The sequence below is a fragment of the Nansenia antarctica genome, assembly GCF_963989245.1.
Source record: "Nansenia antarctica genome assembly, chromosome: 3".
Classification (NCBI taxonomy): domain Eukaryota; kingdom Metazoa; phylum Chordata; class Actinopteri; order Argentiniformes; family Microstomatidae; genus Nansenia; species Nansenia antarctica.
In genome coordinates this window covers 35,971,807-35,994,321 of record NC_137688.1, presented here as the reverse complement: position 1 = coordinate 35,994,321, position 22,515 = coordinate 35,971,807, and the positions used below count along the sequence as shown (strand labels likewise).

General features: G+C 43.7%; 2 protein-coding genes across 2 annotated transcripts in view; one reads left to right on the top strand and one right to left on the bottom strand.

Moving 5' to 3' along the window:
• Window positions 1–8,153, top strand: part of acvr2ab (activin A receptor type 2Ab) — a 38,238-nt gene extending 30,085 nt beyond the window's left edge. The window contains exons 5-11 of the mRNA XM_080526783.1: window positions 1,426–1,569; window positions 1,870–2,013; window positions 3,213–3,358; window positions 4,134–4,248; window positions 4,526–4,664; window positions 6,466–6,596; window positions 7,094–8,153. Coding sequence (XP_080382909.1) covers window positions 1,426–1,569; window positions 1,870–2,013; window positions 3,213–3,358; window positions 4,134–4,248; window positions 4,526–4,664; window positions 6,466–6,596; window positions 7,094–7,288 — 1,014 coding nt within the window. The 3' untranslated portion in view covers window positions 7,289–8,153. The remainder of the gene's footprint in view (window positions 1–1,425; window positions 1,570–1,869; window positions 2,014–3,212; window positions 3,359–4,133; window positions 4,249–4,525; window positions 4,665–6,465; window positions 6,597–7,093) is intronic.
• A 6,385-nt stretch (window positions 8,154–14,538) lies between these two features.
• On the bottom strand, window positions 14,539–20,423 carry orc4 (origin recognition complex, subunit 4). The gene is made up of 14 exons (XM_080525189.1): window positions 20,350–20,423; window positions 20,062–20,141; window positions 19,861–19,937; window positions 19,602–19,692; window positions 18,934–19,009; window positions 18,254–18,339; window positions 18,083–18,131; window positions 17,273–17,424; window positions 16,506–16,679; window positions 16,022–16,108; window positions 15,820–15,928; window positions 15,375–15,470; window positions 15,206–15,273; window positions 14,539–15,073 (listed from the first exon to the last, which is right to left on the bottom strand). Exons 2-14 carry the CDS (start codon window positions 20,116–20,118, stop codon window positions 14,891–14,893), a joined length of 1,305 nt encoding a protein of 434 aa, XP_080381315.1. The 5' UTR covers window positions 20,119–20,141; window positions 20,350–20,423; the 3' UTR covers window positions 14,539–14,890.
• Between the last annotated feature and the right edge of the window lie 2,092 nt (window positions 20,424–22,515).

Sequence of the window (22,515 nt, the reverse complement as noted above, 5' to 3'; positions counted from 1 at the left end):
TTCTATAAAAACACACTGTGGTCCAGCACACTGCGTTACGTCAACAGCATCACCCTTCCTCAAAGACGCGTTTAGCGTCCACGTGCCCGCACCATACTCTTCTTCCCTGTGATTAAACACATCTCTCTCAGCTCTTCCACCTCCTTCCCCTGTCTTTGTCAGCCACTCCTTTTAGGTTGCACAGTTATTTTCTAAAGTGCTTTACCTTGATGTGTTTTTTTATCAACCCTTCGGCTTGCTCTGGGTCCTTTATTTCATATATAATAAGACTGAATGAAGTCTGTAATGGCTTCACGGTTTCAAAATACCTTTACAAAACCCCTCATTATTATTGCTGGAGCATCGGGAAGGAAGGCTTCGCTCCTCTTCTTTGCCGCAAAACCGTACCCCTGCTGAGTTAAGAGCGCTCACACCATGTCTAGACTATCTAATACACCCTTCTTTGATAACATCTTTCAGATAAATCTCAAGTTTCCTTCGAGGTCTCATCCAGACTCTTTTTAAAAAAGAAAAAATGGTCTGTCCCTCCAGACAACATGTGGAGCTAATAGTTACATAATAACATCATTCAATAATGCTAATAATTACTATAATTACATGATGGCTTTTAGAATTTGAAATCAGAAAAACACCCAGCTAGTGACCAACAATGGACCAGATTTGAGAGAGAAGATGTTTAGAAATGTCTCAGCCCCCATTAGTACTGACACTTGAGGGCATTTTCCTCTGCTGTTCTCTGGTTGGAGAGCTTGTGAGTGTCCAACCACCTCTGAGCATCTCTCATGCTTCTGTATTAGCCATGGCTTCAGCCTACACCTTTTTGGTCCTGGTGTTACGCATTGTGACTGTGTCCATTTGTTATATCTGTATTATGAATTTACCAAAATAAACATTCTCTCTCAATCAATCAATCAATATTACTTACTCACTTCAACCACTCACTACCTAGTCACTACTTGTCTTCCGGTGTAGACTGAAGACCCATTTCTTGAGGCTACATCTTGACTGTCCCTCCTAAACGACCTCTTCACCACCCCACTATCCCTCTGTACAGTTCCTCTACTGTTAATAATAAAACATTTAAAAAAGTAATCCTTCCTTCCTTCTAGCTTTGTGACTGCCAATGGCACCTTGTCCTGGCCTAGATTCTTTGCTTAGGATGTAACCCATGTGTAGATGATTCACATACTTTAGACACACTTGTTGTTGTAAGTCGCTTTGGAAAAAAGCATCTGCTAAATGTCAAAAATGTACTTACTCACTTGAACCCGTCACTCTCGCACTCTTTCTGTTCACTCATTAACGTAACATTTTTTGGGGAGCTTTGCTTTTCAATCGTAGCTCGAATGGCACAGCGGCATTGCTGAGTGGGGAGCGTGCTTTGTACTGAGCTGAATGACAACCTGCTCTCTTTGTCCCACGCAGGACCCAGGACCCACTCCTCCCTCTCCCATCATCGGACAGAAGCCATTGCAGTTGATCGAGGTCAAAGCCAGGGGGCGCTTCGGCTGCGTGTGGAAGGCACAGCTGCTCAGCGACTATGTTGCTGTGAAGATCTTCCCCATTCAGGTATTTGGGGGTTCTGGCTATTCGATTTAGAAAGTTGACCATTTAATAAGATGTTTTTTTTTATGTGTTTCTCTGAGAGAGCAGTGAGTAGGGTTGCAAAATTCCCGTAAGTTTGGCAAACTTTCCCATTAATTTCTATAATGGGGTTTCAATATGGGAATTATCAGAACGTTTCCCAAACGTACAGGAATTTTGAAACCCTAGCTGTGAGCAATATGTTGTGTATTTTAGTGTTTTGGTTTGTGTCGTATTGTAGGACAGATAATGTGACATTATTTGATCTGTCTTGGCTGTTCCCAGGATAAACTGTCGTGGCAGAACGAGTATGAGATCTACAGCATCAGTGGCATGAAACACAAGAACCTCTTGCATTTCATCGGCGTGGAGAAGAGGAGCAACAACATGGACATAGAGCTGTGGCTTATTACAGCCTACCATGACAAGGTGCAGTACAGCAGCTCTCCAGTATGACCTCCTTCTCCTCTCCTCCTCCAGCTCCTCCTCCTCGTCTACTATTACGACTGCCAATGGCCCCTGGCCCGAGCATAGATGACTTTCCTGATATGACTAGTGGATAGATGATTCACTTACTTAGTCAAATGGATTTGTTGTAAGTCGCTTTGGATAAAGGTGTCTGGTAAATGCCAGAAATATAACGTAATGTACAGTGTTAGTCATTGCACTTCTGGGGTGGCTGTGGCGCAGGAGGTAGAGTTGCCGTCTAATGATCACAAGGTTGGCAGATCAGCGGTTCGAGCCCCGGCTGGCCACATGTCGAAGTGTCCTTGGGCAAGACACTGAACCCCAAAATTGCTCCCAGTGAGTGGGCCAGTGCCTTGCATGGCAGCTTGCCGCCATTGGTGTGTGAATGTGTGTGTGAATGGGTGAATGAGAGGCCGTTGTAAAGCGCTTTGGAGCAGCTTTGGAGCAGCAAAAAAGGCGCTATATAAGTGCAGTCCATTTACCATTTTACATGAGGGCATGTGAAAAAAGATAGATGGGTACATTATTGATTGAAATTAAGCCGTTACAGCAGCTCACACCATAAATCCAACGACAATTGAATTAAATAACAATTAACAATTGAATAATAGAATAAAATTTAAAAATAGACATCTGAAACATTAGATACAGTAAGAACAGTCCAGTGTGAGTTGACTTGTTCAGCCTTATTGCAGCAGACAGAAAAGATCTCTTATAGCGCTCCTTTAGTGCAACAAGGTTGTAATAGTCTGTTCCTAAAGGAGCTTTTCTGCTCTGCTCTAAAAAAAAGTATTTATGGATAAAAAGCTCCATAGTAACTTTGGCCCAATATCTTATCATTGAGATCTCCTTGTGTTGCTTTATGTGCACCAGGTTTTTATTGTTTTATTGTCCTGTTGTTGCTTTAATATATTTTTAGAAGCCTCTAAAAGCAGCTTTTCCTTTTCCCTTTTTCATCACGCTTGTCCTCCCGTGATGTCTGTTACAGGTTAGCGCTTCCCTCTAGTGGTCAGACTTAGACAGTGCAACCAAAAGATATAAAATAAAATAAATCCCCCCATGCTATTGTCATGCCACAGCTGTGTAGCAGGCTGAGTGGAGACAGCCCAGGCCTGTGGGTGACGTCTCCTCCTGTGCTCCTGCTCCTGTTTGGTCTGCAGGGCTCGCTGACTGATTACCTGAAGGCCAACGTGGTGTCCTGGAACGAACTGTGCCACATCGCCCAGACCTTGGCCCGGGGGCTGGCCTACCTCCACGAGGACATCCCGGGCCTGAAGGACGGACACAAGCCCGCCATCGCCCACAGGTGTGCCTTCCCCCCCAGACCCTGCCCTCTGCCCCGTCCAGGGGGGCTCGGAGGAGGTGTTCTTCCATTCCCTCTTCTCTTACCCCTGTCACCACCCCCCCCTCCCCTCCCTTTTCCCCCTCTCTGCCAGCTGTCTGTCATACCCCGTCCCCCACCCCCCATCCATCCATCCCTGCTGGATTGAAGTGCATTATTTATCAGTGTCTCAGGAGAGAGGCATTTCCCCGAAGAGCAGCACTGCCAGCACTCTGCTAATGCCTTGTGGCAGCTCACTTCATTATGAATGATAGATTATGTTTACCTCACCCACCCACCATCTCCCCCCCCCTTTACAATACCCCGCACCACCACCACAACCTTGCCTACGTGCTAATCCACTCCTCCCAGACTCTCGGCCCGTTTCTTACCAGTAAAATCAGACACACCTTGGGCTTACGCCTAGTCCCGCACTAAATCTCACTTTCAATGAAAAAATCTCCATTGAAGAAGCTTTTTAGTCTAGGATTGAGGCTTAAGCCTTGTCTGTGAAACCGCCCCCCCCCCCCCAAAAAAAGTCTTATTTTGTCCTCTCTGGTTTTCATCCTCCTACTACTCGTATCCTGTACTATTATCACTTTTTTGTTAATTATCTTGAATTATGCCTATCGCCTTATTGTCTTATGCTGAAATGTCAGGAACTGAAGCCTAAGAATTTTACTCTCTTACACTTGTGTAATGTGACGTAACAATAAACTTGAACCTTGAACTTGAAACTTGTCCTTGGCTGAAACAACAGGGACATGAAGAGCAAGAACGTGCTGCTGAAGAGCAACCTCACCGCCTGCATAGCGGACTTCGGCCTGGCTCTGAAGTTTGAGGCCGGCAAGTCGGCGGGAGACACACACGGGCAGGTGAGCTCAGCTGATGGCAGTTAAAAGTAAAAATAAATAAATAAATCATTTGTTCTCTCAATCTGGTTTATTTAGTCCACACAAAGAAAATCCTCCCTCTGCTAGAACACTTTCAGGCTTGTTTTGTCAACCTGTATGGGCAACTAAAACATGGCCATACATTATACATATTGGTACACATTGGAGGCGATGTCTATATGTTAGACAGTTGTTGTTGTTGTTGTGGTTGATGTTGTTGTTGTTCTTGTTGTTGATGTTGTTGTTGTTGTTTCTCAAGGTGGGCACCAGGCGGTACATGGCTCCCGAGGTGTTGGAGGGGGCGATCAACTTCCAGAGAGACTCCTTCCTGAGGATAGACATGTACGCCATGGGGCTGATCCTGTGGGAGCTGGCCGCTCGCTGCACGGCTGCAGACGGTGAGAACCACCTGTCCTCCCAGCCCCCCCCACTCACACACCACCAGTCCCCCCCACTCACACACCACCAGTCCCCCCCACTCACACACCCCCAGTCCTCCCAGTCCCCCCCACTCACACACCACCAGTCCTCCCAGTCCCCCCCACTCACACACCACCAGTCCCCCCCACTCACGTGTGTCTGTTTATGTGATCTCTGTGTGTGTGTGTGCGCGAGCATGTGTCTATGATATGTGTGTGTGGCCATGTGTGTGTTTGTGATCTATGCGTGTGTCTGTTTATGTCAGGGGTCCCCAAACTTTTTTCTGTGAGGGCCACATCATTTTTCCTTTCTGTGATGGGGGGCCTGGGTCGGTCTCTAACATAAAATAATATGGAACGGAGTGGAACGGTGTGAAATGGAGGCGGTTGCGCAAAGCAATTACGCGCAGGAGAGCACTGGTGGATGCAAACAAAGTCTAAACAGTTGAATTTGGATGGAATGTATACCTATAGTGATATGTCAATGAAATATAATCAGTTTTACAGTCTGATACATGAGGGAGGACCCTCATCATACACGGGGGGGGGCCATGAAGCAGGGCTGTCTGGGGGTCCTTGATTAAACGAGCATCAAATACTTAATTTCTTGCATTCTGGTGAATTTAGATGCACCAATTTGTGCCCTTTCTGCATCAATTTATGGTGGAAATGTCATTATTTATGTAAAGGAAAACACAATATTCAGGCACCAGATGACAAATTCAAAATGTAATGTAATATAATGCAATATAAGGCTCTCAGGCATTCTGTACTTTCAAATATGTATTCTCCTTGAGCAGTCAACATCAACTATCAGCTATTTCGCTAGCAAACACGAAAGCTAACTTATTTGCGAAACAGCGCCCCCGCCACCACGTCGGCGCAATGCCGCAATTGCAGTTAGAAATGACATAAATCCACCGAGTGCAGTGCTTGTAGAAAATACGACCGTCAGAGTTTTGTTGAGAGCTGAAGGCGGCTAGAAATATGACGGAGGCGGCCGCCTCATAATTCTCTATGCAGGAAAAACCCTGCTTGACACAGATGTCGGTAACATATCGGTAAAATGATTTAGTCTTCTCCTGCAGCTGGGCATCTACATTATCTATCCCCCATTGTTTCAATTCATCTGGTGCCTACTTGCTGACAGACTCACCGCGGGACACACCTCCTCCGCGATCACATTCATACATTTATTGACAAATTCTTTGCATTTAACAATAATAATCACTTGTGCACTGTTGGTTAAATCCCCTGCATTCTGAATCAACTTTTCTCTTTACCAAACGTTTGGCCATTTTTCATCTCTCTGAATTTTCGTTCTAGCTCGCGTGCACCTGCTACAGATCCGTGCTCGTTCACTATGGAACGTTACGTTGAATGTACCGCATTGGGGTGAAACTAACTAATAATGTTATTAATGAAAATAGTTTATAACTAAGGGATATTTTAATTTGAAAGCCAACCTTTAATATCAAATACAGATATGATATGATTAAAACATATATTTAAAGTTTAATTTTCAAAATATGTTTCTGGCATTGTTGAGAGTGTGTGGAGGCGACAAAGGGCCGGTCCAAGTGTGGGGGCGGGCCGTGTTCGGCCCGCGGGCCGTGGTTTGGGGACCCCTGGTTTATGTGATCTGTGCGTGTGTTTGTTTGTGATCTGTGTGTGTGTGTCTGTTTGTGATCTGTGCGTGTGTGTCTGTTTGTGATATGTGATCTGGGTGTGTGTGTTGTGAGTTTTCCTTGGAGATGACGTGGATCATGTGTGGTTGCAGGCCCAGTGGATGAGTACACCCTGCCCTTCGAGGAGGAGGTGGGCCAGCATCCGTCTCTGGAGGACATGCAGGAGGTGGTCGTCCACAAGAAGCTGCGGCCCACCCTCAGAGAATGCTGGCAGAAACATGCGGTGAGGTCCTCTGTGTGTCCCTCTGTGTGGTCCCCCCTGTGGCTCAGTTGGTAGAGCATGGCACTAACTAACAATGCTTAGGTTGGGGGGTTCAATTCCCGCTGGGACCATATGATATACTGACAAAATGTATGCAGTCACTGCAATGTCAGTCGCTTTGGATGCTAAGTGTCAGCTAAATGGCGTATACTGTGTATACATAATTGATGTAGTGAAATGCTTTGTGAATCTTGCTCCTCGGTCAACAACAGTCGACAGTCAATAAGACAATATAGCATAGTCATAATAAAACAGTGACAGGATTACAAGCCAGACCTCCAGATCATTCAGAAATGCATTAAAATAAAATGTGGCCTGGGTTTCTCATGTTTATATTAGATTGTTTTAAACTCAGACTGTCCACAGGGTTGGAGCTGTGTGTACCTGTGTGACATGTTGTCGAGTAGCTTCTTTAATGTGTGTGTGTGTGTGTGTCTGTGTGTGTGTGTTGGGCACAGGGCCTGACCATGCTGTGTGAAACCATCGAGGAGTGCTGGGATCACGAGGCCGAGGCGCGCCTGTCGGCGGGCTGCGTGGAGGAGCGGATCATCCAGATGCAGCGACAGACCAACCTCATCGCCCCCGAGGAGATCGTCACGGTCGTCACCATGGTGACCAATGTGGACTTCCCACCCAAAGAGTCGAGTCTATGATCGGCCACGATGAGGGCGATTGGACGTTAGACGCCCACCACATGGGAGGCACAATGACCAATCAGACTGGTTCCTCAGAGACCCAAACTCTGGCTCTGACCCTGGTTGGCGAGTCCCCCCCCCCCCCACCCACAGACTGCTGTGGTATGGTGTGTTTTAGTGCGGGGCGCTACTCTCATTCAGGGAATACCTGTGTCCACGCCACACTAGTTTCTATACACTTCATATAGTTACATGCTGTGAGGCTCTACAGCTGGACTCCCGTGGTGAGCCCAAGGACACAAGAGTCCTTCAAAGGATTAGCACCAGTCCCTGTGCGCTGGACAAAAACAATATTGTTGTTGAAAATGAAACTTTTGTCAGGTATTTTTTCTTTTTTGATATGAGGAAAAACAGGACCCCCCCTCTGACGGACATGTTCGACTTTTTTTAAGAAAAGAAGAGGAAGGACTCTCCCAAGATATCTCACAGCTCAGTTCAGTATAAAAAGGGCAACTTGTTTTAAAATGCATTTGCTGTTTTTGTGTTTATAAATGACTATTGTAATTTGTAATGCCAATAAGAAACAGCTTTTGAATGTTTAGTGTACTGCTGCTGTACATATATCAACAGAGATCACGGTAATCAAAGTTATTATTATTTTATTATATATTATTAGTTTTGGGGGGAGGGGAACCATTTCCAAGCATTACTATGAAAACCATAAACCTCCCTCAACAAGGTATACCTCAGTTCCACATCTGGTGGTCAATAACGTGCTCTCTTTAATAACACTGAAACAATCTATTCTCAACAATTCAGATGACATCAGTTTGGTTTTTAACAGCTTTTGTATGCCAAGAGAAATACAGTATGGCCATACATGTACACACCAGTGTTTCTGCCTTCTTGTTAACTTTTGTGTATTTTATCCTCGCTGTTTTATTTTAAAACCATTTATTTAAAAAGAAAAAAAGATATATATATGTTTTAAGGTAACTTAATAACCCCCCCTGAGTAATATAATTTTAAACGATTTGAAAAGCACTTCCCTATTTTGGTTTGCTGTGTCAACAGAATATTTAATGAAGTGATGAGCATGCCTTTTTGGTTCTCCTTTGGTCTTTTTAGCCCCTCTGAGCTGTAACACTGGTATCTTTAGCTGGACCTGTTTTTGATTTGGTCATAAAAATGTTCTTTCTCTGAGTGGATCCACTGTACTGATTCATGATCATTGAGTAATCAAGCTCTGCTGACATCTCTTGTTTGATACGCCTCAGGAAAACTTAGTCTTCGGAGTCGCCAGCCCCTCTGCTTTCCAACGCGAGTGGCTCCTTTCACACTCATCCTGGTGCCATTTCAACCCTGTCCTCCCTGTGAGTGGTACGTTAATGGAGATCTTGGGCTAAAAGGATGTATTCATCTTCATGTGTTTCTTCGTGAATGTGTCTCTATATTCCACTTATAGCTTGAACATGCTGTAATATTAACACGGAGTTTAGTGTTCACATTTGCATTCTCTCCTCACCATTTAGTCAGTGTTTTTGACTGGAACGACAACAATGTTCAGGGATTCAATAACTATGCTTTTCTAAGTTACAGTAATTCTATGCAGGCAGTGCGAGTGCAGCGACGTACTTTCACTCCTGCATCAACGACTTTCACACAATTGTAGCATTTTTATTTATTTTTTAAACAGTGACCGTGTCTATCGATGTTTGTATTTATTTGCAGGGCGGCCTGAGCTTAGGGGAGAGACAAGAGGGCAGGTGCCAACTCTAATAATACACTACTATTACTTTACCTCTCCGCAAAAACGGTGTAAGGGAAGGCTCCTGACTGCACTACTGGACTGTGTGTGAGGGGGGGGGTGCAGGGCCTAGTTGACCGAGGCAGTGGAGGCAGGCCCGGGCTGTTACTGTGAACACACCTGCACACTGGAGCTCCCTGTAGCTCACAGCAATAGCAAGCAGGGAATAAGGCAAGGCCATCTGTCTCCAGGCAGGTTGCCGTGAACAGAAAGATATGCCATCAACACTGGATCATTCTGGGTTTTGGTTGTCTGTGATTTTAAGAAAGAATATGTAGCCATGTGACTTGATTTCTTGGTATTTTGTGTCCCCTACTTTCCTTTTCAACCTCCGCTACATGTATAGCGCTGATTACACTGTAATAGTCGGTGTACTGACATTGTACCCCCAAATCTCACCTTTTCTTTTCCAGATTATCAGACCTGGGCCTTTTTTTTTTTTATTGAAGTTGGCTTTCAACTCAACAACCTTGGCTTCCGATTGAATGGAAATGCACATTATGTAAATATTGATGTTTTTAGATTGTGAATATAGCATGAAGTTGTTTCTATTATTTTCAAAGATATCACAAAGCAGAAAAACATATACAGTATGTGTGTGTATGTATGTATATGTATATGTATATATACATGTATATACTGTATATATGTGTATGTATATGTGTATATATATATATATATATGTGTGTGTATGTATGTATATATATATGCACACACGTACGTACGTATACATATACACATACTGTATATATGTATGTGTGTGTGTGTGTATATATATATATATATGTATGTACAGTATATGTATTCATTTGTCATGGCCCAAAGTCACTTTTTCTTCCCCAATTGAGGCTCTTTCTGTCTAAGCCGTTCTGGTGCACCTCTTCACATCCTGAATCAATAGATTGTTTACCTCAGACATCCCAGCGAAGGCTCCAGACGTTACAGCAGTGAGGTACCATTGGTACGATGTTCCAGCAGTGTTGCGAGATGTTGTAATGTTCCCATGGGATTTGACCAGCAGTGTTTTTAATGCATTACCTCTAAAATAAGCCCAAAAGCTAACATCTGTTAACTTGGGCTTTCAGTATCTGCTGATAGTCAGTGCATCTTGGGCACATATGGCTGTGCTGTACTACTTTACAAGTGGACTTGCCAACTTTAGTTCTTTTGCAAGTATTTCACAAACTGTTTCGAAAGCCTGGTTGGAAGTGATTGTTAAATATTGTACAGAGAAATTGTATGCTGTTCCCCTTGAAATAAAGTATAGTGACTGCTCAATTTGTCTTGTTGAAAATGTTGTCTTTCTGAAATCATATATCATCATAATAATTTAGTCATATCTGATAACGTGTCAACTCCAAAATGTTATATGGACAGTGCATCAATAAGAAAATTGTAAACACATCAAGAACTTGCACATTAAGTTGTAGTTATGTGAATAAAATGGTCATTACACAAAAGTTCTAGCTGAGACGACAAAGAACATTTTTGAAAATCTCTGAATGACTTCCTCTGAGGAGGAGGAGCCTCCACTGGGAAGATGTTGGGGACGCTGGGCATCATGGGGAAGCAGCAACACTGGTCCTCGTCTTCTTCTCCCCGGCAGAGGCCCTGCTGGTCACCAGGACCATCTTTTTTTTTACTTTTTTTTTATTTTGGGGCAGTCCCACTCATATTTTTTTTTATTTTTTTTATGAGTGGGGCAGTCCCACTCATATTTTTCATTTTATTGATAGATGCAGTGAAGATTTAGACAGGAAGGATGGGTGAGAGAGAGAGGAGGGATGACATGCAGGATATGTCCCCGGCCGGATTCGAACCGGGGACCCTGCGGTTACATGGTCAGCGCTTAACCCGCTATGCCACCTAAGCGCCCCCATTTTTCATTTTTATTGTGACAGAGATAGTAGAGATTTGACAGGAAGGATGGGTGAGAGAGAGAGAAGGGATGACATGCAGGATATGTCCGCGGCTGGAATCGAACCGGGGACCCTGCGGTTACATGGTCAACGCTTAACCCGCTACGCCACCTAAGCGCCCCGGCTACCAGGATCATCTTAGCGCTGTTGACAGAGATGTTATCATCTCTAGATCAACACTTTCTGAAATACTCATACCAGCCTGTCTGGCACCAACAACAGGACACAGTCCGGTTCTTCAACAACCGCATTGGTTTCCCGTTAAATATCAACTTCAAAATTCTGCTCCTCACTTTCAAGGCCCTTCATAATCTTGCACCCCCATATCTCTGAACTCCTTCACACCTACACTCGCACTCTCCGTTCCTCCGCTGCCTTTCAACTCATTATACCCATTATACCAGACAATAATTTTCTCCCCCTGTTTTTCTTGACCTTGTTCTCAAGGAGATCTGGCTCAACAACTGGCAAGGACGATGGGATGATGCCACCTGTAGTCTGTGCTGCACCACATGCACGAAGAAGCTCCTTTATCAATGAAGTGACCCAACACATTGACAATTGATGGATCTTTAGATTCCACAGCCATCTTGAGACCTTCCTCGCCACCAAACTCTTGCATAAGCTCATCGTAGACATTCCTGTAGATCTTATGATCTTAGGATTTTCAGATCCTGAAGATAGGCCTGAGTCTGTGAGAAGCCTGATGCTGCGCAGAACTCTGCGAGGACCCTCGCTGTGACGCCTCTGCACCTTTCACCTACGTGGGATACTCTCTCAGATGTGGTGGGAAATATATCCATGAGCAGTCTAACACATTTTGCAATTGCACCAGTCCGCGAAAATCATCCCTGTCCAAGTTGGGCATGACATGGCCATGTTCAGTGATTTCTGGGGTCACATGACGTTGCAGGGGTGACACTCTTTTAGATATGGCTTGGATCTCGCCTGTACTGTTTGTGTACTTCACCAAACCTAACACTCCTTGAACAATATCATTCGTTGCCAAGCTTGTGCCTGACTCAAGGGATGATTTGGCTGCAGCTCTGCCGTCGATGACACTTGGTCTTGAGCCAATAGAAAACACATCCATCGTTTGGCTTGTAATCGCCTTGGAAAGAATTGTTACATCATCCTCTGACACAGTCTGATCAATTTGTAAAGGAATTACCATATAGTAGTGGTGCTGTGTGCTGTGTTCCCTCTGTGCTGGAAGATCAAAGACAGCAGTCTCTCTTTCATCAGACCTCCTTGGTGATGCTGGTTGCAGACTCCTAACAAATCGCTGATTCTTGCTGATTCCTCCGCAAAAACATGGAGGAGTTGTGAGGACAACTTCCTGGATGCAACACATAGCTTCTGTCCCCATTGCAGCCTTGAAAGAATTGAATCAGAGGCACTCCTATCTGCTGCCCATGTTAGGACATGTGGAGTGCTGCGGCTATCGCTTATGAGATGACTAACCTTCTCTGCATATTCAAAGGTGAAAACGTGGAGGGTCCCAGTGGAGATTAAACTCTCCACCTCCATAGCAACAGAGGGCGGTTCATTAGCCTGTGTTAGCTTAATGCATCCCACCATCTTCTCAGCTATTGCCCCGGCAGTTTTTCCAGATGTTTGTCAATCAGTGTAAGTGACAGCGTGTCTTCAATGCCAAGTGAGTCCTGGATAACTGCCAAGCTTGTGCCTGACTTAAGGGACGATTTGGTTGCAGCTCTGCTGTTGATAACACTATGACTTCAGGCAATGTAATCGGCTTGTAATCGCCTTGGGAATTGCTGTTTCATAATCCTCTGACTCAAGTCTTGAGTCCTGAATAATTGTATGCCTTATAATAGGACATCCAGAATCAGGCATCTCATAAGGGATAGGAGTGCCAGGTAAGGTGATCTCCCATTCTGACCGTCTGGCCTTTGAGGAGGACCTTGAGTGGGAGGAGCAGGGCGAGGGCTCACTGTTTGTACCTTCACCAAATCTTACACTCGTTGAACAATATCACTCGTTGCGAAGCTTATGCCTGACTCAAGGGACGATTTGGGTACAGCTCTGCTGTTGGGAACACTTGTGAGTGAACGGCGCAGGGCGAGGGCTCTCGTGCATTCAGGATGTCAGCACCCCTACAGCTCACTGTCAGTATCCTCCATAGTACTAACATCTTCCATATCAGCTCTGATACTGCTCTGGTCATTGATTAAAGCAGGTTGTGTTCCCGGTCAAATCTGACCTAGAGCAACTTTCATCAATCATAAATATTGTGTTTTACATTTGATTGCCTCAAGGCCTTATGATATCCTCCACACTAGGCATTTGAACATATAAAATTGCTGACTAACCACTGGCATTGAATTTTGAGGTTTTAGTCAACTTTGTAACATCTGTGGTGTTTCCGGTCAAAAATGACCGCCATAGGAAATTAATGGATAACACAAGTTGTAACAAGCTACAACATTCCAGGATGTATCAGACCTGTTCAAATACCTCATATATAAAGTTTGACACATTTCAAACTAAACAATTAGGTGTTTGTTATGGGAACCCTTCTCTTTCCCGTGCTTATTTGCCCATCCGAACCAGACCTTAGGTGTGAAAGAGAAGGGTTCCCATAACTCTGGAAGGTATGGTTCTGATGGACACATAAGCACGGGAAAGAGAAGGGTTCCCATAACAAACACTGAAATGTATCAAACGAAACAGGTGTTTGTTATGGGAACCCTTCTCTTTCCCGTGCTTATGAAATGTATCAAATGAAACAGGTGTTTGTTATGGGAACCCTTCTCTTTCCCGTGCTTATATGCCCATCCAGTTATTCAGGTTAACCAATAGTCTACATTGTTTATGTCTCATCAAATTTTGCACAGTATATGTTGAGATGTTGAAGAACTGATCCAATGTGTTGTTTGGCAGAGATATATAGAGTTTCAGGGTGTAACTGGCCTTCTTATTTGAAATTCTCAAAAACGGAAATGAAATATTCAATTTCTACTGTGTATTTAGTCACTTTACAGTAATTTGGTCATATCTATGTTCACATCTCACAGGTCTCAGCTTTCACCAGGTACCAAATTTAGCAAATTTGACCATGTAGTTTTGGAGATATGAAGCAGTTAATCAGACCGGTCTAATTAGACCGGGAACACCAAGGATGGGGGGGCAAACATGAACACAACCGGAGGGTTAAGTCATCATGTTGACTGGATCGCTGCTGTTTGAGAAACCCTTTCATCCTCCTCTGCACACTGTGGTACATATTGAGGGAAACAGCCCAGATCTTCTTCTCTGACACATGAGCTCCAGTTTCACCAATCATCTTGGATGATGAGATGGGCTGACTGAGCTCCTGGAAGTCTGTCAATATGCTTTCTGCAACATCAGTGACAGTATTAGCAGGAAGGGAGCCTTCCCCCAGCATATTAGAGGAATCACAGAGATCTTAACTCAAACCTTGGACAGAACTTTCACATTCATTGATTGGCTTTATTGAAGATCACAAAAAAGCCCAAAATACAACAGACTAAGACAACTATTTAATCTTCCCATTTACATTAAGATTATCACATTATCAAATCACATGGAGAATATAACAACCTGATGTATCAGGTAGCGTTCAGTGTTACCCAGCGGAGGTCCATGAGGGCAAGCAGTGTCTCCGGATTGGTTGACAACCGGCTGATGTCACTGAGTGCTAGCAGTACTGCCGATGACGATCGGTAGTCCAAAACAATCAGTTGGTAGTCCAAAACACTATGTCCTGCAATACTGTCACTTTTTTTTCACCTTATGTCTTGTGCTGCAATGTCAGAAACCAAAGCCTAAGAATTTGACTCTCTTACACTTATGTAATGTGATGTAACAATAAACTTTAACCTTGACACACGCTCTGGACCCCTTGTGATATTAACCAAACGCAGACATTGCCCACTGTTTGACATCAGTGGGGCACTGTGGGTACTTCTGCAGGGCTTCCATGATCTGGCTGTGGTCCAGCATGAGTTTCATAAGCTGGTATTCCTTTTGAATCTTAGCAGTGGACGCGTCCATAGGCTTAATGAGCTCCAACTGCTGCAAGTGCTCGAACGCCTGAAACAGGGAAAATGGCTGGTCTTAGGAAGAACAACGAAAGAAACAGTGTAATCTATAATGTGTATGAGGTTACTGAGATTAGAAAATAAAAATAAAAGGTATTTTCTACTGGTGTGACCTTTGACTCACCTTGATGACCACTGGCTTGTCAAAGTTATGTATGGAGTGGGATTTCCTCTGGAGGAATTTCCTAAACTCTGAAGGACAAATGTCAGATGATACTTATATAATAATAATAATAATAATAATTATTATTATTATTATATTATCATTATATAATAACAATATCTATCCTTACCATTGTGAACCATTTGGAAGTTGAAGGGCTCTCCATCGTATATGTCATTTAAGTGTTTCATGGCAATTATCAGGCAAAGTTCAAGAACAGACAGACCTGTGAGAAAGAAAAAAAAAGACTTTGGTATAAAACACTTTGAAACCAGACCAGTGTTAATAGGTGTAGTGGCCTAGTAGATAGTGAGTTGGACTGGTGATCAGAAGGTCATGAGTTCCCACCTGGGAACACCACCAATAGTGCGCCCTTGAGTAAGGCACTTAGCCCTAAGTGACTGTCCCTGTATTTTCTAATTGTAAGGCGCTTCGGATAAAAGCGTCTGCTAAATGCTTAAAATGTAAATGTTAATATCATCTATAGACAATGTTAACCATCAATATCTGGCTTTCCACAGCAGGGCTTATGCCACGCTAGTGAATTAGCAGCATACTGTAATAAGAGGCTTTACCGTGGAGGATGTTAGCTTTGGAGTCCACTATACACAATCGACTGGCCTCCAGAAAATCTGTGGGTTTGATGGCAGGTTTAGATGCAGTCACATGGCTTACAGCCAGCATCTGCAAAGAGGGCAACACAGAAGGCAACATGAGGTTAAGTTCCACTTGCTTCATTACGACAGACAAACTCTTACTGAGATATTGAACTCTTACCAGTAACAAGTGTAAGGAACGGAAGTCTTTGCTAGAGTTAAAATGTCTTTGTAAGACGTCCTCCACTGATTTGTCTTCACACAGCGTCTGAAAGAGATATGAGAGGACACTTCTAAATCACACTTGAAGTCAAATTGAGTATGTATATGCTTAAGTATAAGCACAGTGGGTCAGTTAGAACATCACAATACTGACTTGGCAACGACTTTGACCTACCTACCTATCTAACCTTTGTACTTTTCTTTTTTCTTTTTTTTCCCTTCTATGTTTTTACTTACGGTATGTATTTATTTCAATAATATATGTTGTTGTTGTTTTTCTTATTATTTGTTTACCTTTTTCGTTGGTATGTTGTTGCTTCCATAGTGTTGCATTGTGATGTACCCGTGTGTTTGTGATGTGAACCTGAAAACCCATAAACCCCCCCCCCAGAACAATATCTCAATAGCTGTCTCGTACAGTCAGGTTGCAGCCATGACCTAACCTTGACGCTAGCATTCCACTCCACAGAGAACCTAGAGTCTGGGAAGTCGTCGGGCAGGCTCAGCTGTGTGTGGATGTTCTCCAGGTATTGCCTGAAGGTCAGGGCACTGAACAGGTGGATCTGCCTGTGGGAGAACCTGGATTTGACCCGCTTCTCCAACAGCTCCAGGACATCCTGCACAGGAGACAGGTTTTAGGTCATTGTCTGTCGTCAGGTGTGCTCATCATTCTAGATGACCTACAGTGTGGATGGAGTCTGTCGTAAGAACACAGGACTGTCACTTCGGAGCGCGTAAGTGGCGTAGCACGCTAAGGCGCAGACCATATAATCTCACGGCCCCCGGTTCGATTCCGGCCATGGACATATCCTGCATGTCATCCCCCCATCTCTCTTGCCCATCCTTCCTGTAAATCTCCACTGTCTCTATCCCAATAAAGCAGAAATGCCCTAAAAAAAACGTTAGAAAAAAATGATAAAGGGCCGTCACTTCCTTGATTTGACCTGGTACTCTACTCGCATACTTACTGATTTCCATCTTTCGCAAACCACCACCGTCTTCATGTTAGACTACTTTCATGAATCTCAGATTTTAAGCTTTTTAAAATTATTATTCGTTTTTTGAGGTGTATTGTCCGTTTGGTGTAAACGTTAGAATATGTTACACGCCAGGGACAAGCGAGGGAAGAGATAGGGGAGAGGAGGGGAGAGATGGGGAGGGCTAAGGGAGAGCGAGGGGAGAGCGAGGGGAGGCCGAAGGGAGAGCGTACCAGTCGGCAGGTGAGGCCGACCACTGCGACGGGCGCTTGGGCCGACTGTGAGACGTCAAGGAGGTTGTAGAGCAGCGTCTGGTTCTTATGGTGAGCAAAGAGGTCAAACTCGTCCAGAATGAAGAGGACGGGCCGACTACTGCTACGATCACCTGGAACAAAGAGACAACAACATGGACATTACTAAAATATGTCCTTACCAATGAACTCCAAACTAGAGCAGAGCAGCATATACAGTGCCCTCCATATTGGGAAAAGGACGCATTTCTTTCATTTGGCTCTATACTCCAGTGTGGATTTGAAATCAAACAACGATATGGTTAACGTCGATTCTCAGCTTTAACTCACTTTTGTTTTCATTCACACTTTTTTCATCTTTTACAACCCTTTTTATACAGTCCCACTATTTCGGGGCACCAAAAGTATCACAAAAATAATATAATCCAAATGAAGCACTCATGTTTAGTATTTGGTTGACAGGTGTTTCTGGTTAGTCAGGTATACTGAGAGCTGTTAAATGTCCAGTATAGATTCTAGCCTTTGATTTATATATATTATTTTTTTCCAACAAATTTGAATGAAAACCAAATGTAATTAAATGTCTACTTTGAACTCATTGTAATTGTTTGATTTCAAGTCAAGGAGGGCACTGATATATTAACACAACCAACATGTTTCTGCTGTGTACTGTAGAGTGTGCACTGTGCAACTTCCACAAGTCATATTATCATATGCAATTGAACATTTAGATGTATAGTACACAGTCAGAAACACGACATCAAAAGAAGAGTACTGTGCTGGAGTAATTACCTTTCTTCAATGCTTCAAGAAGAAACGCCAAGTTTTCTGCAAAACTTCCCTAAAATGATGAAATGAAGAGCAAAGCATAACTAATGAAATAGATGTTCATGTCCTCAAACCTTAGTTTGTGTAAGAAATGTAAGAAAAATACAGAGCAGAGGCTGTAAAGTTAACACTTACAAAAACCTTGTCTCCAACAACATTCTCCAGACTGAGCTGACGCGTGATTTCTTTGAGGGCAATTCTATCATCTGTCTGTAAAAGACCTATAAAAGGCAGGAAATCTGTTAGATAATTACATTATTTAAGACGAGACAGACGGAAAGTAGAGTCAACCATTTACTTGTAGTAATAATAATAACTGATCTCCCTAACAACCGATGACAGATAACTCCCTAACAACGGATAACTCCTCCCCTCACGGGTCACACCCCGTCAATACAATGAACCATTACAGGACAAAATCTAGTGGAGAAATATATTGAACATGTGTCTTCTACCCAGGGCCGGTCCTAGGCATAGGCGAACTAGGCGGTCGCCTAGGGCGCCAAATGCCTGGGGCGTGCCAAATGCTCCCCCCCCCAAAAAAACATTTACATTTCAATAATTTTGTCTCTATGAATTTCATGTCTCTATGAAAATATGTCTCAGCCTACTGTCTATTTTTGTCTTGAAACCATTGTTGTCCATATTTTTACTGTTGAATGTGTGGGTGGTGATGAGGCAGTACTGGTGGCTTAATGTGGTGGTGGTGGGGGTGGCGCCCCTAAAAAATATTTTTTGGGGGGGCATCAAATCATACTCTCGCCTAGGGCACCTAAATGCCTAGGACCGGCCCTGAACACGTGTCTTCTACCCACCATTCAGATGAACCTGTAAAACATTCTTGTTCACCTCCTTCACCCCCAGCAGCTCTCTCAAGACACAGTTCAGAAGCTGAAGAACAAGGGAGAGCGGAGAGTCAACTTGTATATGAGAGGATCTATATCTAGTTCACACAAAAAAACATTCATACAGAGGACTTAAGATGGTGTCTAGTAGTGCCTTTCAAGTGTTCGAGTATCTAGTGTTCTAATATACAATGGTTGCCATGTTAGGAAACTGGCAGCTAACTGGAAACTGGCAATTCCTAGCCTTCCCAAAGAGCTTCCCTCTGCTGTCAGGACGGCATCATCACTCCCTATCTTCCACCGTAGGTTGAAGACGCATCTCTTCAGGCTACACCTTAACTGTCGCTCCTAAGATGTCTACATCCCCTCTACCCCCCTGTACAGTTTCTCTACTGTCAAAAATGTTAATGTGACTGCCGATGGCCCCTGGCCCAAGCATAAATTACTTTTTTTCTCCTATGACTGGTGGATAGATGATTCACTGAATTAGCCAAATGTATTTGTTGCATGTTGCTTTGGATAAAGGTGTCTGCTAAATGCCAAAAATGTAAACGTAGGAAACAATGGTGTGTGCAGGAAGGGCAACACAGGGAACAAAACAGTGCAGGCTGGTATACGGAGCCTCCATTGTACCGTACCATTGTTTTCCCAGCTCCTCTAGGTCCCACGATGAGTACTGAGTTACTCTCCCCGTGGACAGCTGTCCTCCTCAGCAGCTCCAGTAGGTGTCTGAAAAAGAGGTAGCATTACCAATAAGATATCCCCCAATGCAGCTCAGTACACAACCTGTCAAATGTGTAACAGCGATTTCAGGCCACTCAACCATCTTCTAATACATAACATCTCTGATCAGGCCCGCCATCATCATCGTCATCACCATCAATACAGCAGACCTACTTATGTTGAGACTCCATCCCCACTGCCTTCTCAGGGAGTTTCTGATGACAAAACCTCTCCCGTAATATCCTCTGAACCTGAAAAAATGCACAGACAAAACAGGGTATTATGGCTTAGTGCTAGAAAAGTAAAGTTCTTGAACTTGAAACAATTCAAACTGAATAAAACAAAACAAAAAAACAAAAAAACAAAAAAACATACCTGGGAGACGCATTCGCCAGCTGTCATGTGCGTTTCTTTCTCCTTCCGTTTACTCATGGCAGCGTCGCAACAGTGTAGCGCTACGGGGATTCATATAGCACACATTGCAATCGGCATGCAGGCTTTTGATAACTTCTTCTCGTGCTACAACATTTGATAACTTCTTCTCCTGCTACAACATAGCTACAGTACAATCCCAGTTGAATCGATAACTCTATCGCTAACAACAGCACATGTGAGACGTTAGCAAAGCACAACAGTAGCCTATATTTCCTGATAAGAACTCACCGTAGTTGCATTAAAAGGTGTGCATCTAGCTCTTAGGGGTAGCAATTTGGGGTTGAATTCTCAAAGAATATGACTGTTTATCCCTCTCAGATCTCTCTCTGACAGTCTACTTCGCGGGAACACTAAGACTGGATTCCAATTCCCCTTGTAGTCCCTCTTCATATGTATACCTGTAGATCTAACATTATTCGATAGGGTTAAGCAATATGGCGATAACCATGTCAGACGTAAAGATTGAGCCATTCCCCATGTGCTTACATCTACAGGAGTGCCTACGGTAGGAGCAAATGGGTCAATTTTGAATTTAGCCCACCTCGTCCCCCACTGAAAATAATTAAATATTTCCTTTAAACAAGGCATGCAACTTCAACCCACTTCCTGTTATTCTTGAACAGTGCTTATATTTATGTTTTATAATTTGTACCTATTACCTATGTATTGTGTTCTTGATTGATGTTTTAGAGCTGTCTTAAGCATTTCGTGCGCTGTATTTGTGCATGATGTAATGACAAATACAATTTAACTTGACATTGAGTGATACTAAAGATTAATTGAAATGATTTAAATATTTTTGGACAGTTCATTATATGTTTCCTATGCAGTTCAGATAATGCACTTTGAGTTGAGCCAATGTGTAAAGGTAAAAATGACTTTTTCGAAATTGGGTAGTTTGTCCGTATTTCAACAAAAAAGAGAAAATGTTATGATCCCATCCCATCACTTTCCATTCATCTCGCGAGCTTTTATTTTGAAGTCGCGAAAAGCGAAACCGGAAGATGAAGCTTCTCGGAGATCGTGCGCTCTCCTCTCCGCGCAGGCGCGTCGCAGCGTTCCATCTTTACCGTATCCCAGGAAGATTCCATTGCCTTACGGCAGGTGGCGTTGTTCCTCTGCGTGCAGACGCAGTCGCGCTGTCTGACGTGAGACAATGGGGAGATCCAAGATCCACAGAGCCAGAGGCAGTTGATGGGTAGGCTTTTTATTTTTTAAAGGGACAGAAAGGCGTTCAAGAGAGTTTAAACCCACCTTTTTTTAGAACCCATAGCCATTCAGAAAAACATTAGGTACTGCAAGGACTAAAGGGAACGATTTTTAGGAGTAAAAATAGAGTGGAAATTAACCTGTCCACCACTCTCTTTTGCAAGAGTGTAAACGCAACGCTCTGCACTGGTCGTTCCCCTGGCTGTGTGTCTGTGCCTCGGCCCTGACTGGCTGGAGACATTTCTTAGGAGAATACTCTCTGTCCACAACGTTAGCCCTCTACGACGTCTAAACACGTCGTCATTTGAAGTCGGGGGTTTCGTCTCCTCGTACGGTCAGTGTAATGTCGTGAAGGTAGCTATATGCATGTTTTGAGATTGTCTTACAATTGACGTTCTGCGACCTAAATGTGATTCATTTTGATTAAGCGTTTTAGCTAGCTTGCTACTAAGCTAAGCTAAGCTAAGTTGTGTCTGGTTAGTGAGCTAGCTAGCCTACACCCACAGCTCTCACTGTAGATGCATTTCGTTTAACACTCTGATGGCTTTGCTAGTTGACACGGGCAGCTGTCCAACAAGGCCCGCTTGTTGTTGTTTTCACGAACACAGCCGTTTGAGCTGGGTAGCTAAGCTAGACAGAGTTAACTAGACAGCTAGCTAATTGCATAGATGGCTAACTCGCCATTGACTACTAGCGTCGCTGCTAGCTGTGGCTATTTGACACTTGCGAATGTGTTTACTAGCTAGCTAGCACTAGCAGGCCTGATGCCAACTGACAGACCAGGCAGGGACGTCTGACATTAAAACGTTGTCCTGTCTAAAGAAGCTCACTAGCTAGCGTTTACATCACAAGCAAGTGTAGCAACCAGACCCATTGAGTTGAACTCGAGCAGATTTGCTCAGGTTGGCTAGCTAGCTAGTTAGCTGCTCAGGTCTGCACTCTGCAGAGGGAGTAGTGTCAGTGGACGTTCGTGTTTTGCTTATAGCTCAAGAAGGACCATGTACTAAACCAGGCCCGGGGTGCGTCTGGTTTCAAGTACACATCTAGCTGTTTGCTAGTTATTAAACATGTGGCTGACGGTGGTTTAGCATTTTCCACCCAAGCCATTTCGCATTGGTGAAATCAACCACTTCGTTCGCTAAAGATGCCTTGTTTAAAAGTTCATTCCACCTACTAAAGCTTGCC

What these genes read in the sequence shown, in the direction of transcription:
- orc4 (XM_080525189.1), bottom strand. Translation starts at nt 20,118, where the DNA reads ATGAGTAAACGGAAGGAGAAAGAAACGCACATGACAGCTGGCGAATGC. An exon ending in GAGGAGCTGGGAAAACAATG is followed by an intron (nt 19,010 to 19,601) that starts GTACGGTACAAT and finishes CTTGTTCTTCAG; the next exon opens with CTTCTGAACTGTGTCTTGAG. An exon ending in TCGGCCTCACCTGCCGACTG is followed by an intron (nt 16,680 to 17,272) that starts GTACGCTCTCCC and finishes TCTCCTGTGCAG; the next exon opens with GATGTCCTGGAGCTGTTGGA.